This window comes from Triplophysa dalaica, chromosome 3 (assembly GCF_015846415.1).
Source record: "Triplophysa dalaica isolate WHDGS20190420 chromosome 3, ASM1584641v1, whole genome shotgun sequence".
In the NCBI taxonomy this organism is placed as follows: Eukaryota; Metazoa; Chordata; class Actinopteri; order Cypriniformes; family Nemacheilidae; genus Triplophysa; species Triplophysa dalaica.
The window spans coordinates 8212321-8229315 of NC_079544.1; the positions used below are offsets into that span (position 1 = coordinate 8212321).

The 16995-nt window shown below is 38.4% G+C and overlaps 1 protein-coding gene and 1 long non-coding RNA gene across 2 annotated transcripts in view; one reads left to right on the forward strand and one right to left on the reverse strand.

The window, feature by feature from the left end:
- Positions 1-3153: 3153 nt before the first annotated feature.
- LOC130417392 (uncharacterized) lies at positions 3154-4390 on the reverse strand. Its single transcript, XR_008906173.1, has 2 exons — positions 4233-4390; positions 3154-4156 (listed from the first exon to the last, which is right to left on the reverse strand). It is a non-coding gene; the product is annotated as an uncharacterized LOC130417392 (long non-coding RNA).
- Positions 4391-10997: 6607 nt separating this feature from the next.
- xkr4 (XK related 4) overlaps positions 10998-16995 on the forward strand; it is a 45888-nt gene continuing 39890 nt past the window's right edge. Inside the window, exon 1 of the mRNA XM_056742946.1 lies at positions 10998-12490. Coding sequence (XP_056598924.1) covers positions 11811-12490 — 680 coding nt within the window. The 5' untranslated portion in view covers positions 10998-11810. The remainder of the gene's footprint in view (positions 12491-16995) is intronic.

Consider the following 16995-nt stretch of genomic DNA (forward strand, 5'->3'; position numbering starts at 1 on the left):
GGATTGACTTAATTCTGTTCTTGATAAACTGCCCTTTCTTTTTTTACCAAAAGAAAGGTTTTATTTTGACAGAATCCATCCATAAACCGAAATGAGCGACTAGGTCTTCATGCTTACCGTTTTTTTGACTGATGTTATCTGCAGCTTTGACTTTCTAGGCTGCAATAATACTAAGAGACTTAGGCGTGTTTTGGAGCTTTGCAGTATTTGAAAGTTGCAGGGACAAACAAGTGCTAGAGACGAAGGCAAATCAAAGAAAGGTGAAGATAAGGTGAAATGATGCTGTGGGCATTGGAAAGCTGTCACTGATGAAAAGGACAGCTTCTGCTGTCACACTTCATTTGCAGAGCGATTCTTTTACTTCTTAAAGGAGTATCTCACTTCAAATAGAAATGGCTTTTATTGTATATCCAGTCTCATGTTATTCTTGTAAGACTTCATTAATTGGAAAGCAAACAATGAATATGTTGGATACACTTCTGCACTATGCTTTATTCACTTTTAAATTTTTTATAGACATCACCCTTTATAATGATAAAATCCTTTTAATGATATAATCACATAAACAAGTATTTATGATAATAAAAACACAGTCTTTAATAATAACTATGATGCATATGCTATGATTTTCCCTAACAGCTTGAGTGCAACCGACAGTCTGAACTGATGCATAATTGTCTCCAGTAATCTGAAGCTACAGGAAGTGCATCAAGGCCAGGCATGAACTCCAGCGCTCGCTCCCCAGAGGTATGATTATCCAGCCGTGTCTGTCCTTTTCCTCACTCTCTCTAACTGTCGCTGCGGGGGAGCTTGGCATGAGACACCATTTCTCCAAATATACATGTGTTAAACCACTCCATTAATAAACACAGCAGCAAGTTCCCATTTTCACTTATGGGGGTGCCCATTTTTCTTTTGCATGGTTTCTATCTGACTCAGAGGGCACTAGGACCATGCAACCTAAAGATGGTGCAGTCAGATCTTATCAGAATCCAGCTCAATTGCCGGGCTCTTTCTGTGCTGTAAAAACACAGACGTGTGCATTATGTATTTTTTAACATGATTATGGGAAGTTCTGTGATTATCGCAGGCGCCTGATGTTATGCGGCACAATGACAAATTGTTTTCCAGTAAATTAAGCCGCTGAGTTTGATTGAAATTATCTTTCCCATTACAGTGGCTGTTCACCCATGACAAGGTTTAAATACAGTGTCTTAAATAGCTCTCTAACAAATGTCATTTGCACACACATGCTGTACAAGAAAATTTGGTTTCAATCATATGGCTGCTTCTCCTCACTGGCTGTATTTAGCTGCCGATGACGATGTTTCATTTTGAATTGCCATGGCAATTAAGGCTAAGTTAATGAATTGTGCAGTCCCCCGTGCCCAGTTGTGGGTTGACATATTTCCCCTGGTGCACTGACTGTGGGTCACACCACCATCGTCCACATTGCTGGGAGAAAATACTTAAGCATGGCATGGCCTCCTCATGCACCCTATGTTAAAAAAATTGAGGTTCAAGATTTGGTTGAAATTGAAAATAAATAACGTAAGTTATACAAAGAATTTCAAGCAAAATGATTGAAACAAATAAATGTATTTAAGACTGCACTGGCCTGTAACTCAAAAGGAAATGACAATTGTCAATTAGGGCAATTCCATATAATGTCAAACCTTAGCATGAAAAAATCATGTTTTTACCTAAGGGTTTCACCGCACTGATAGGTCAGATGTCAATATTTGTTGATTTAAATCACTTTTTGTGTTTCTAAAGCATGACTGTCCATTGTCAGGGAAGTGAATTGTCACATTCATAACGGTCCATATTCCTCATAAATGGAAACATAAAAAATGTAAATAATTATTCATTATTAATTATAAAATAAGAGCCATCCCTTATAAATTTGCTGGTATTATTGGTTCTAGTTTGTGTTTTAATTCACATAAATCCTATACCAAGTATGTTAAAATATAAAACTTGTTTATAGACTGATTTTTTTCTGATGTCTGAATTTAGGGGTTTTGTCAAATATAAATAGATTATTCAGTATATTCTTAATAAAAACATCCCCTAAGTTTTTGCTAAAAATGTCACATGCGCAACGCTGGAATTGCCCATTAACGGCCGTTTCATACATACTCCGTGTGCAGTGTGAATGCGGTGCGTAGAGCAACACGTATGCAGTACAAATTCGTCATACGCCATTGTGCTTCCACACAGCTGTCCGCGTCTTCTGTGTGATTCAGTAAACAATGGGTATTTCCGATATATGACTGAGAATAAGTTTATACAAAGGGTTTATGAAACACGCTATTTTCATCATTGTGATTCTATGTTTTTTGGTTAGTGCGATTGGTTGATAGAAATAAACAGTATTTATATACACTCACCTAAAGGATTATTAGGAACACTATACTAATACTGTGTTTGACCTCCTTTCGCCTTCAGAACTGCCTTAATTCTACGTGGCATTGATTCAACAAGGTGCTGAAAGCATTCTTTAGAAATGTTGGCGCATATTGATAGGATAGCATCTTGCAGTTGATGGAGATTTGTGGGATGCACGAAACACCCGATCCACCACATCCCAAAGATGCTCTATTGGGTTGAGATCTGGTGACTGTGGGGGCCATTTTAGTACAGTGAACTCATTGTCATGTTCAAGAAACCCATTTGAAATGATTTGAGCGTTGTGACATGGTGCATTATCCTGCTGGAAGAAGCCATAAGAGGATGGGTACATGGTGGTCATAAAGGGATGGACATGGTCAGAAACAATGCTCAGGTAGGCCGTGGCATTTAAACGATGTCCAATTGGCACTAAGGAGCCTTAAGTGTGCCAAGAAAACATCTTTGTGTTATTTTGGTAACCCAGCGCTGGGTCAAAAAGGGATGAACCCTGCGCTGGGTTATTTTAACCAGGCTGGGTTGGGCTAACTATTTGACCAAGCATGCTGGGATATTTTTCTGACCCAAAATTGGGTTAAAAATAAACATACTGCTGGGTTAACCTCAACCCAAAATGGGTTAAAAATTTCCCCTAGGTTTTTTATTTAAAAAACATTTGAATTTGTATATTAATTGTCTATTTGTGAAAGTAAACGTCGTGTTTGTGTGCTGGGGTCTTATAGAATCGCACGGCAAATCAAGTGGGGAAAAAACAATTTTATTTTTTTTAACCTGCCAGCTTTTAATGTGTAGAACAAGAATTGTTCAAAAGGAAAGGCCATTATGCAAAAAAAACATTTTACATTTCCTAAGAAAGAAATGGTTATAAAACATCAACTGTAGTGTAAAAGAACATTGACATTAAAACATTCTCAAACTTTATAACTTGTTAAACACTATGCACATCTGCACAATGTCAGCATCAGTTAACATTCAGCAAAAATAACAAACTGCATAAATTATATTTTCCTAAGAAAGAAATGGTCACAATAAAAATTAATCAATTGTGTGTAAAAACTTTGAAATAAAAACATTCTTTATTTTGTTTAACACACCTCTGCACAAAATCATCATCAGTTAACATTCTGCAAAAATAACAAACTGCATAAATTCTACATTTCCTACTAGAGAAAATGTCACAGTAAAATCAATTGTAGTGTAAAATCATTGGCTTTAAAACATTCTCAGAACGTGTTTAACACTTTATGCATCTGCACAATGTCAGAATAAGATAACATTCAGTCACAATAACAAACTGCATACATTCAGTTTTTCTAGAGAAAGGGTCACAGTAAGAACTCAAAACAAAATAAGTTGCACCAGCAAAGCTGTTCTCACTAACAATAACTACTCTTTAGCAGCAGATAAAAAAGCAAGTAGAATTCTTATTGATGGAGTTTCATCTCCAAGAAGTTCAAAGACCACAGTCTGTAGAAACTGCCAGACGGGGGAGCACTGCTTGGAGTAATTGATATCGAAGACGTAGACGTAGCAATGTTTTTTCCTTAAGTGCTTCTCCATTTAGTATAACAAAAGTCCAGGTAATCCCATTTACCTGCTGACATAGTTTCTAAGTTGGAAAGTAATGGACAGCCTGCTTTTCTCGGGTGGCGAACTGTAGGATCTTATCCTTGAAGACAGGCACCCAGTTCTCGGTGAGTTTTGAAGCAGAGTCAGGATTAAGAATTGAAAAGTCCTGGGATGTCTACAGTACAAGAAACAGACATAGAAAGTTATTGTGTATAACTATCAAACTTACATTTTTTCAAATTTAAACTCACCATGTCCGGATTGTCGAGGAGACATGGATACTCTTTAACTATTTCCATGACTGCTTTGGTTCCATTATCTCCAATCCATTTGGCCCGATGGATGGCCGTCTCTTTCATGTTTTGTTCAACCTGACTTGGTGGCCAGATAACATTTTTAAGCCACTCAGTCATTTGAACGTCTCACAGTTGATTCTGAGGAAAAAATGTCATCACAAAGAAATAAATGAGAAAATATTAACCTGTAGATACAGGAAAACTATACCATGCCCCCAGAACTAGAAGCCTGCTACATTAGATTTAAAACTTTCGAATCACAACACTGGCATAAATGGTAATGAAGCGAATGTCTGATATTCAAGAGAAATGAAAATGAACGTCATGATTTAACGTTACGTTACTTTCTCAAAGTTAAATTTTAAGTTAAATTTCTCAAGCACCGCAAACGGTAGGCGGAGTGTTATCAGCACGAGGGAACCTTCGGAACTTGTTTAACGTGACGTGCATGCTCTCTTTAACGTCCGCATTAAAAGACCCAGCACTGTTGGGTTACTGTCGCCAACCCAAATTTGGGTCAAATCAACCAGTTTTCGTACCCAGCGGTCTTAACCCAGCGTATGGGTTAGAAAACATAACCCAGTAGTTTTTAGAGTGTAGAATATTTGCACCACACAACTTTTTAATCAGATTTTATTGGTCAATTAAACAAATAACATAAATAAAAAAAGTTAGTAAACCTAAATGATAAGCATTTTTGGTGAAATCACTGCATTTATGTGTCGATTCTTGTTCATTTAGAGCATGATACGTGTGCTATAACTTTAAAACGCTCCGTGCTGTACAGCAAAAATCGACTCGATGCGGGAAGGATCGCTGCACTGTTGCAGACGCACCGCTCTGGAACGCACTGCCAGACCGCTCATGTTAATGCTCTGATCCGTTAACATGTGTGCGGAAGAAAATACGCACTTCAAACGGAATATGTGTTAAGTCGCTGTTTGTGGGGTATATGCATATGGGCAGATGATACTTCCGCTAAAATTTCAGCCATCTAAGCCACTTCCGCTCTCATTCCGCTGAGGTAATTTTTCATCCAATGATAACGATGTGTTCATTGAGAAAACTTTCACATTTCAGCGAATCGACAATACGACTCAACTCAACTTTATTTATATAGCGCTTTTTACAATTTTCATTGTTACAAAGCAGCTGTACATAAGACACATTGAATACAAGTATGAATTCTAAAGCAGCCCCCCCGGCCAGGCAGATAGTGCAAAACAATATGCAAACGGTGGTGAGGAACCCAAAACTCCCATCGAGAAAAAAAACCTCAGGGGAACCCAGGCCCAACCAGGGGATTCCAGTTCCCCTCTGGCAAAAGCTGCTGCCTCTGCACAAGCTCAACAGTGCTTGCACAACAAGGCTTAATAAAAATATAAAAATTAAGGATTAAAGATTATCATTAACAATCTAATAGCATTTGAAATGTTGTATGAAAAACAAAGTTGTCGCGACTGAACATTGATCCCTTTGTGATCATGCCTACAGAATGTGCAAAAACTGTATAAGCTTTTTCCTATTTGTTAATGTAGCTTAAAACACAGCAACTTCTTATTTTTGGTCATGGATGTATGACGTAGTGTTTGGATAATTTGACTTGCGTCCTTGACCGTACTTCTTTGTGTATCATGAAGCGGCCAAGTGAAAAACGCCATGGAGGTTACATGCTGCAAATGTAACAGAGATGGGCTGAGATTTTAGCGGACAAATGTTATCGCTCCGTGTGTATATACCCCATTGAAAAACAGAAGGATTAGATGTTTGACCTCACCATATGCAGGGTTCTACCTATGTATGCAGGATATACATACATATACTAGAGATGTAACATAATTCAATATGGTGTTACCGCAATAACAAAATTGACTCAATATTATTGTGGTCACATGACTACGATATAGCGATGACATAACGATATAGATGTTCTGGGTCTAACATACAGAATGTTAGAAAAAATATTACATGTTATCTATGGCAAGGCCCATCTGGGGCAATTATTTTATTTTATCAAAGAGATGTTATAGTATGACCCATCTCATACTATAACTCATACCTCTAAGCACCAGTAATGATTAGAGGATAAAGAAAAGAGGATACTTATGGCACTTTTCCAAGTCATCATTTGTCATCCAAAATATCGCAATAAATATCACACAGCAGACTGTATACCAAGGTATTATCATACAGTGAGATTGGGAGATTGTACAATCCCTAACATATACACATCCATAGGGGCCAACAAACAGAGTCCTTACCACTTTGAATCAGGACAAACAGAACATTTGACACATTAATAATTGACGATCTAAAGTAGCATGGTGAGAGGTCCTTATAGAGTTCTTTATCATATTTCTCATTCTCAAATTTCTCTCTCACTGCCATACAGCATGTGCAATATGTTGGTATTAGATGCTGAAATATAGCCTGATTATTTATGGGACTATAAGCGAATGTGCGCTCACATATTTATGTTTACATTTACGCTCTTGGCAGATGCCTTCTTTTCAAAGCTTTGCATGTCTTAGTGTGTGTATATTCCTTAATGTGTGCAAGTGCACATACATTTATATTTGTGACAATTATAAACCGTAAGTAGCTGAAGACACAAGCAGTAAAACTTATCTTGTGCCATTAAGAACAAAGTAGCAATACAATTGCAAACAGAGTTCCATATTGACAGTGACATTGGTGGATAAAAATCACTTAATGAGACGAGTCATGATTTAAAGTCGGACCACAAAGTCCCATTAGGTATAGTCACAGGCTATAATAAGGTTTGATAATGGCTTGTAAACATTATAGAACCAGGGTGCTGGCTAAATTGTAATCTGTATTGAATTTGGACTGGCAGCTTTGAACACTCAGTGCATTGAGCTGAGCAGAGTTGTTATGTGTAAGTTGAATATGGATTTTGCCTCAAAAACAATACTGCAAAAGCTATGTGAGGAGACAACCAAATATTATGATGAACTACAGAAGTCAGTAGTCTGAATGCATAACCTTGGTTATTTTGGAGGAAAGGGTAAATGTTTGTGGTTCAATGGACTTCTCATTTGATTTATATAAGACGTGTTTTTATCCTATACACTTTGTGGCTATTTTATTCAGTTGTGTTAAGTCACTTCTCAAGGCGGGGTTTATTTGGATGGCTGAACAAGCCCTAATGTGTCATCCTGTGCTTTACAGTGACTGGAGGTATTTTAACTTGTCTGTCTATGAAGCATGCAGAGGCCACTGGCCCAGTTTCTGCTTGACAACTCACTGTATAAGAATCACTTCCATGGTCTGTCACAATGGCTTGATTTCTCACTAGACGCTTGTGCACTAAACCCGAGAAATTATGGTCTGTTGCTGAGCAACTACAGGCTGTCATTCATTTCACAGTTGAGGCTTTTACAGAATGTTGCCATATTTGATAGAAATGCATGATGTTTTATGTCTGAAACACCACTGCAAGTTTCAGCACATTCTCAATTTGTAGGTTAACGTTAAAGATCAAATCTCAAGGGACAGTCAGCGCCAAAATGATTTAATTTTTTTAACCTTTACACTTTAAGTGATTGTTAAATTACATTCCTGACAGGATCATAGTCAAATCTAATTCAGATTCTACCCAGCATATGTTAGTTTTTAAACCAACTGTTGTTTTTTGGGTTGAAACAACCAAGAATTTATTTTTAGAATGAAGACTTCACAGAATGATTTATATAATATATGATTTTATATAGTATAATGTCCTGACTTTTTTTATAAGTGGCTTATGGTTTTGTGTGGATTGTTAAAAAAATTCACATAATGTTGATGAAGTGCACAATTGGCACTATACAGCTGCAGACAAATTCCCTTTCAAAATTATTTTCTGTTTTTCTGAATTTACTATTTATGTGTTTTTGGTAAACTTATCATTTTTGATTTATTCTGTGAACTACTAACAATATTTCCTCCAAAATTCAAAGAAAAATATTGTTTCTATTTGTATTATTTGCAGAGAATGAAAACTAAATGCACAGGTTAAAATAACAGAAACGATGCTCTGTATTTTTCAGACCTCAAATACTGCAAAGAAAACAAGTTTATTCTCACTTATAATACAACAGTAATATTTATACGTGTTTTTAGGAAAAGCTAGATTTTCATACAGTTTTCATTTCGTGTCATGCTGTCAGTCTTTCACATTGCTGCTGGATGACTTTGTCACTTCTTAGGTTTGATATTGTTGAAATTCAACAGAAGGGTTGTGATACATCTAAAAATGCTGATTGAATGAATGGTCTCTTCGTTTTTCTGCAGCTGTACATTCAGATCACATGATTTCTTGTGCTGTAAGATGACAGCCCGTGACATGATTTTCCAGTGCTGCTGATAATGCAAAGAGACTATCATGCTGGGAACTTTCAAAAGGTATAAAAGCTAAATGCAGACAAACCTCATTAATAAAACAGTCTCTCTTGGGGGATAATAGAAAACTCCCCACCTTTTTTGTTAGAGTTGATGCTGACTAGACTCTTAATGCACACACATTTAATTTATGAGCTGAAACAATAGGCTGCAGAATGCTTGGGACAGCCTGATAGTTTGACTGTCTGATTGCTGATGCCATTAAGATTGAATCTTTAAATGGCCGATATGAGTGTATGAAGGGCTGGAAAGCTTGGTACAGTCGTCTGAGAAAGAGCCTGTTCAGATCAATAAGAGAAGACAGTTGTAATTATATTGCGGTAGCTCAGGGAGGCCACTCTCCACCGAACAGCAGACGTTTCTTAACCACCACAGACAGACCCTGGTTTTCACTCAACAGAAAAACAGTTTGAAATGTATTTTAGGTTATGTAAAATTGTTTTAGATTTATGGCAAGCATCTTTAACTAGCCTAAAATGATTTGTTGGTTTAGTTGGTCTCCTATGTTCAGGCTGCACAGTTTTACACAGCGCGTCTGCCTGTCAGTACACTATTTTGTATAGTTTTGTTCTTGTCTATTCGTTGTTGATCTGCTTATGCGTAACTTGCATTGGCAACAGCAATGAAAGCTAATTGTGCTTGGTGTTTTGAGGTCTTCAATAGCAAAATCCAGCCGATTGTTAAGTAATGTGAGCACGAGGTGAACACAAGTTCACACCGGCTAGACTCGCAAACCATCTTACGACTGTTTAAGCAGGAAATGATATCTGATGAATTCCTGATCATCGAATGGCAGGAGATAAGTGTTTGGGGGGGAGTGAATTAAACTAATACTATGTTTAACTGTTGGGGAATTGGAGAGAGCTCTCTGTGTAATTATCTGCAATTGGCCTGTAAATGCATCTGGTTTATTCTGATAGTTCGGATAGTATCCTGAAAAAAAACATTACAAATAATATGTGATTGCAAATAGTTTTACAAAAAAATTGCAGTGGGCTACAATGAACCATAATAAATACACCGGCAGTGTTTCGCATTTTAAAAGCACATCTCAAATCAGTAGTATGAAGAGGTTTAGTCTGACTAGATTCAATTTAAGACAATTAAACACAGTTGATGTTTAGGTGATAAGTGTCTGTTCGTCAGTGGGCTCTAAAATGGACTTGCTAAAGCAGTCACGACAGGATGCTGGTGCTAACTCCTGCTATGTATGATGATGACAGATGGCCTCATTTCTGAAGCTTGACCAGGTGGCATAGACAGAAAGAGCTCAAGGTGAGGGATTGAGCCACTGAAGAGCCATGATGGCTGTATTTATTCTGTACCTTGAGTACTTCAATGCAGCATGTGTTTCATACGTTTATCTCTCTCCCAACTGTATGGCTAATTGACTGATGTCTCATGGTCTCAGAACTAGTTTTGCTGCTTTCTTCAAAACTATCAAAGCAAGCACCCACAGTACTTTGTTGCTTTTTGAGAGCACAGTGTAGCTTCTGGCGACAAGCGTAGTATTTTTGATGGCCGTTCATTTCTTTCAATTGTATGAAATTGAAGCAGCTGTCATCAGTTCAGTCATCTTGTATTTACATGCATATTTTTGCATCCATTATGACATGCAAATAAATACATATATTAAGACATATTTGTCTGATTTACAACCCATTAATAAAAAAATGTAATCTATTTTTACAATCCGTTTAGTATCAATGACTCACATCTTATGAAACATTTCCAATAAAACCACTTATTAAGTATTTCTTCTTGTTTTAAAACTTTACTTATCTCTGTACTGTTGTCTTCTTTCTACTGTCTGTACTTTTTTTTAAACAATGTGTTTTAACACACGCACACCGGCATATCTTCTATCTTCAAAGATCCAGGACAACTAATCTGTACTTAATTAGAGAGATTTCATCTCTGTTGCATCCCTCCTCCCGGTTTATTATTGAAGGCAATTGACGACAGCCCACTTATGTTGACGCCATCTGTTTCAATGGCCAATCGCGCGCAGTCGGTGATACTGTGAAGTTTCAAATCTGACGCGTTTTAAGATATTAAAGTGTTAGCTGCGTACGTCAGAGACTTGGTTATGTTATTCCAACGTATTTTTGTGGGCGACGTGCCTACTTGATTCATATGATCTTCACCTGGCGGCATCTGTTGGTGTAATATGCTAATTTTCCCTCAGTTGGACTTGAATCGATACGATATCTCAACATCAGTGTGTGTGTGTGTGTATGTGTGTACACGCGTGCGCCTCACAGAGGCTTTTTTTTCAAATCAGACAGTCGGTGTATGTATGTGTGGCCGGGGAACAGAGGGCGTGTCGACAATACAATGCCGTACTCAAGGGTGCCAATAAATTCAATAATGACGCAAGTTAGCCCACCCAGCACAATACGCCGGCTGGCACAGGAGCGTCCTTAGTGATATACGGACCTCCGACGCGACGCGTTGTTTATGGCGGTCCTTCTGGGAAGCGTTCAATGAGCCAAAATAACGCACGAACTGAGAGCAGGAGCTTTCCATGGTGCTGAACCTTTCATCGCACGAGGCGAAAACGCGTTAGCAGTATTGGAGGAAATTAGCTTTCATTAGATATTCGCTCACGTTTATTGCATATAACGTTGCAAAACTGTTTCGTTGTTTATCCGACAATAAAGTAATAATTTAGCGTTTTATGGAAATACATTTGCGTTATTTTAAGTAGGTCTACTATATTACAAACGTGTCTTAAATACATGACGAAATTCGAAACCACACGTTTGTAAATGCTTCAGCAGTCGAGCGGTCACAGATAAAATATTGACCGCCACCACAGCCACGATCGTTTAGCGGTGAATGTGGAGTTGTCACAAGGCTGTGCTGCAATAGCTGGATATCGAACACCATGATGTGCGACCGAAGAAGAGTTGCAAAGCAATGATGTCATAGTTTTATGTAGGAGCCACGGGAGAGCATATGGTTTGTACCCGCTGCCGAAAGGAAGTGTTGCTTTGTTATGAGCAGGCGGCGCTGTAGCTGGCGGAAGAGGAGGTCGCCCAGCCCAGTGTCTCTTCGCCTGGAATAGAGAAGCCGAGGAGACGACGCGAACAGGGAGGCGAACGCGGACAAGACAAAGCTGCTACAATGGCCGCTAAATCCGACGGGGTGCTGAAGATAAAGAAGAGCGATGTAGCATTCACGCCTTTGCAAAATTCCGACCACTCGGGTTCGGTTCAAGGGCTCGCTCCGGGATCGCAGCCGGATTCTGGAACCGGAGAGGCGGACTTCGTCAACGGGGAGTCGCGTTGCTGTGGTACCAATTCGACGTGCCTGCGCCTCAGCAGGGAGCAGCAGAAATACACGGTTTGGGACTGTCTGTGGATCATCGCCGCAGTGGCTGTGTATGTCGCTGATGTGGGCACAGATATCTGGCTTTCGGCCGACTATTACCTCCGCCGCGACTACTGGTGGTTCGGACTTACGTTGTTTTTCGTGGTGCTTGGCTCGTTCTCCGTCCAGGTCTTCAGCTTCAGATGGTTCGTCCAAGACTTCAGCACCGAGGAGAGCTCCGGCGGCGGCGCGGCCAGCTGCTCGCACGTGGACGGGAAGCTGCTCAGCTGCTCCGCTTCGCACGGAGACGTCGGAGCCCACCCGACTACACCTCAAAGACAAGCATCCACAGCCAGCAAGAGCAACACCACGACCAACAGCAGCAACAGCGCTACCGCAGCCCGGACTAGTAAGACACGCTCGGCGTCCTGTTCCCTCTGTATCTGGCTGTTGCAGTCCGTCCTTCACATCTTGCAACTTGGACAGATTTGGAGGTGAGATAGATAGAAGGGTATAGGTCGCATATACCGTGTGTTGTTTGTCGTCTTTAATGTACAATAGTTTTCTAATTGTTTGCTGTTGAAAACGTAAAGGCCTACGATGTTTGAGTTAAAAAGCCAATTTATGTTAATCTCAATGACTTTCAGGTATAAATGTACGGAACTCATGCATTCATATAGTGTAAATGATGTCTTTCTTTTTACTGTAGAAAGAGGAATAAGTCCTTTAATTTGATGGTATACAAAATGCTTTCCCCGTATTCCAGTTCCCGATTGGATCAAGTTTGAAAGACAAAATTATTTATGAGAATATTATCCATTCATTGACTTGCTCTATTTCAATACATTATTAATGTAATTGAGAATAAAACCCGTAGAGGTCTGAATGCTATTAGACAGTGATTGATAGCTTTTTGTGAAACCAAGTTGCAAACATTTCCCTGGTGGCATCTTATGGTGCATGAGGTTATTGGCGCACCCATGAAGGTGCATTCTGTTTGCTGGTCAATACGTTCATTTGCACGAGTTACACTGAACGCTCACATCAGTGACAGAGGTAATGAACAGGATCACTGAAACCTATTCAGTTTCACAGCGTCGGCCAATCAGAGTCTGAATGAGCTCTGATCAGCATGTTGAGTAGAGTGATATTCCATTTACTCTGTGTCTTTGACCCTGAGGATTGCGTTTGGATGCTGTCCAAACAGTAAAGGATGCTGAATTGCTGTATTGGAAGAAGGCCATCAAAACTGTGGTCTAATGTAAACTGTGATTACCTAGATAATGTATTCTGTGATCGGTCTTAAAGACCTCTTTATGAAATTAGATGTAGGGGAGTAGAATAGATGCTGATGTACAGCTCGGTTGATTTCCCTTTCTGTGTCTATTATGTTTACAGTGAATAGTTCACGTTTCATTTCAAGGGTTGAGGGTTGAGTTGCTAATTGAGGAGCATTCAGCATTGGGTAAGCTGAATGGAATGACTTAACAGTCCACTTTACAAAACTAGGCCACAACCACACAGCCTAAATTCCCTTCCACTGCTGTGAAGAGATTTCAACTCAGTGAGCGTTCTGAATGCTTGGGCGCTTCATCATTCATAATGGTGTTTTCATAACATCTTTTTTTGTATCCTGCTAAAAGGCTGATTTGGTGGCTCACTTTCTTCCATTTTAACAATTTTCTTGTCTTTTGTTTATGATGTCATCCTCTTGGCGTCACATGATGACAGAAGTGAGGGCGAGAAAATTGTGCGGTTGCACGCTTCTTTTAGAGGTGTTGTTGTCGAGACATGCGCTGCACGTGGCACTGTGCAAAAGGTTCACCAGTCTTGGGATGTTTCCCAAAGAAGAGCAATTTATAAATAGCTTCCTTTGCAAATAAAGTATTTATCAATTAACAAGTGTGTCAGGTGGAGGGTTGGGGTTGGATTTAACAAACATGATTGTACAAGGGGACGATATGTTGGATATGTTGTATGAATGCATTCTCCACGTATTGTTGAGAAACCTTGTGTTGTGTGTTTAAATTCACCACTAACAAGGAGTTCATTCTCATATAGAGTATCCCAATTAAGGTCCCAGCTACAAAGTGTTACTCTGTCAAACTGTTGAGCAAATTTTGTTATATTTAGTTAAAGTGTATGACTTTTATAGTTACCGAAAGGCATAACAAAACATTACAAACAGCAACAATACAAAACAAACAAGCTTTTACGAAGTAAGAGACAAGATCTGGCAAACTTTTGGTAGAAATGTTTCTAGATATACTGTATGTAGCATTCACAGTATGCATTTGCTAAACATTTTATCTCAAGTGTCTTAAGTTAAAATGCATTCAAGCTATACATTTGTATTTAAATTGACAAATATAATGCTATCTATTTCATTTACTATTATAGTTATTACTTCCTGTTATTTTTGTCAATGCAGAATTCTGTCCATGCTAGAATTTAAACATAGATTTTAACATAGTCCTTTACCCTTTGTTTTGAATACATTTTATGGGATTTAAAGAGCAATTTATAGATAATGTGGCTGAGAACACTGTATGTTTTAGTTGATGCTGCATCACAGTGGGCGGTGCACATATGCACAATACATAACAGCAGTTCATCAGCACACAGGTGGAAATTTGGCCTGTTTTAATCCCATTTCCCATTACTCTCCCTGCGTGTATACTGTCTTTCCTTAAAAAAAGATTTTTTTAAAAAGTTCCATTTAATATTTGAATGAAATTAAGATATATTAGAGACATGCACAATGCATAATAAACATTTTACCCTTCAAACTTATGTAATGGCTGCTCTGTCCAGAACGTTTTAGCTATTTGAACTAACGCATTTTAATTCATCTTACTGTAATTGGACATGCATGCTTTAATTTTTCTAATGTAACATGCAATATGTGCTGTTGTCTGGCTATAGAGAACTAAGATGGAATTCCTCTTGATCTTACAATTTAAAATTGAAGAAATAGACATATTAATCCTTAAACCATTTCTTACTGACATACAGAAGGCGTTTTTCTTGAAAAAATATATTTTGAAAAGTCTGTCTGTGGTTGTGTTTATGTTTATACATGTGAAGTCTTCGCTGACTGAGGTCTACATGCTTTTCCTGTATCATACTGCATGCCACTTGCTGTTGACTATGTGCTGTGTATATATATATATATATATATATGTGTATGAATCTGAATAAATTATGAATTATTTATTAAGTAAATTAGGTAGTGTACAGTTGAAAGTAAAAGTATGTGAACCCTTTGGGCTTACTTGGATTTCTTCATAAATTGGTCATAAAATGTGTTCTGATCTTCATCTAAGTCACAACAATAGAGAAACACAGTCTGCTTAAACTAATACCGCACAAACATTATACGTTTTCATGTTTTTATTGAACATAACATGTAAACATTCATAGTGCTGGGTGGAAAAAGTATGTGAATCTTTGGGTTTAATAACTGGTTGACCCTCCTTTGGCAGCAATAACCTCAACCAAACGTTTCCTATAGTTGAAGAAGTTCCATTCTTTTTTAATGTTTTCCTTATTGTAGAATTGTCAACAAAAATGTTAGCATGTGCCAGAGATTTCTGTAAGTGTTTAGCTGACACTCTAGGATTCTTCTTCACCTCATTGAGCATTCTGCGCTGTGCTCTTGCAGTCATCTTTACAGGACGACCACGCCTAGTGAGTGTAGCAACAGTGCTGAACTTTCTCCATTTGTAGACAATCTGTTTTACCGTGGACACATGGACATCAAGGCTTTTAGATATACTTTTGTAACCCTTTCCAGCTTTATGTAAGTCAACAATTCTTGATCGTAGGTCTTCTGAGAGGTCTTTTGTGCGAGGCATGTTTCACATCAGACAACGCTTCTTCAGAACAGCAAACTCAAAACTGGTGTGTTTTTTATTGGACAGGCCAGCATTAATCAACACATCCAATCTCATCACATTGATTGGACCCCCGGTTGGCTGACTCCTGGCTCCAATTAGCTCTTGGAGAAGTCATTAGCCTAGGGTTTTACAAACTTTTTCCACCCTGCACTATGAATGTTTACATGTTGTGTTCAATAAAAACATGAAAACGTATAATGTTTGTGCGGTATTAGTTTAAGCATACTGTGTTTCTCTATTGTTGTGACTTAGATGAAGATCAGAACACATTTTATGACCAATTTGTGAAGAAATCCAAGTACGCCCAAAGGGTTCACATACTTTTTCTTTCAACTGTATATAGTTTCTGCCTACTGTATATTAAGCGCTTCTCTGGTCCATGATGACCATATCTGCTCAAGAATGATAGTAAAGAGCTTTGAAGACTACATCACATTGGTATTGATTTAATACAGAATCACACAAGAATTTATTGGCCTTGAATCGATTATGATCTTGCTAAACTGGAGATGAAAGTGACCAAAGCATGGGTAATAACTGCTTCTATTAGCTGTAAAACAACGTCCTTATCTCTGTTATAAAAAGGCAGTAAGCTTCTTCCCAAGCAACAGCTTGCCAATGAACTCAGCCTGAATTATCATATGAAGTTAAACATGGAGATTTATGCCAATGAGCGTGATTTTATGTATAATAATGCAAACAAACAGTCCAGCTGGGCCAGGCTTTTACGGTTTAACTTCATGTCATCCATGTGACCACCCACACTGTCTGCCGTAGCTCACTAAGGGTGAAAAGCAATGTTTTTAACTGAGCAGCAAGATGGCATGTATTGGCAACAAAGTCTGTACATTCAACCAATCCGGGATGTACACAATAGGATCATATTATAGTGAATCGTTACGCTTGTGCATATGGAAAGTCGTACTTGGTTTCACGAGTACCCGTTTCGTTCTGCTCTTATTACAGACGTGATCCTCTGTGAATTGTGTTCTAGAACACATGAATCAGATGAGAATTATTAATCAGATGGTTTAATTAGATTACACTTGTCCTGAGTTGCACTTAAAGCTTCAGTAAATCAAAAGGTTTTAAGTCTGTAG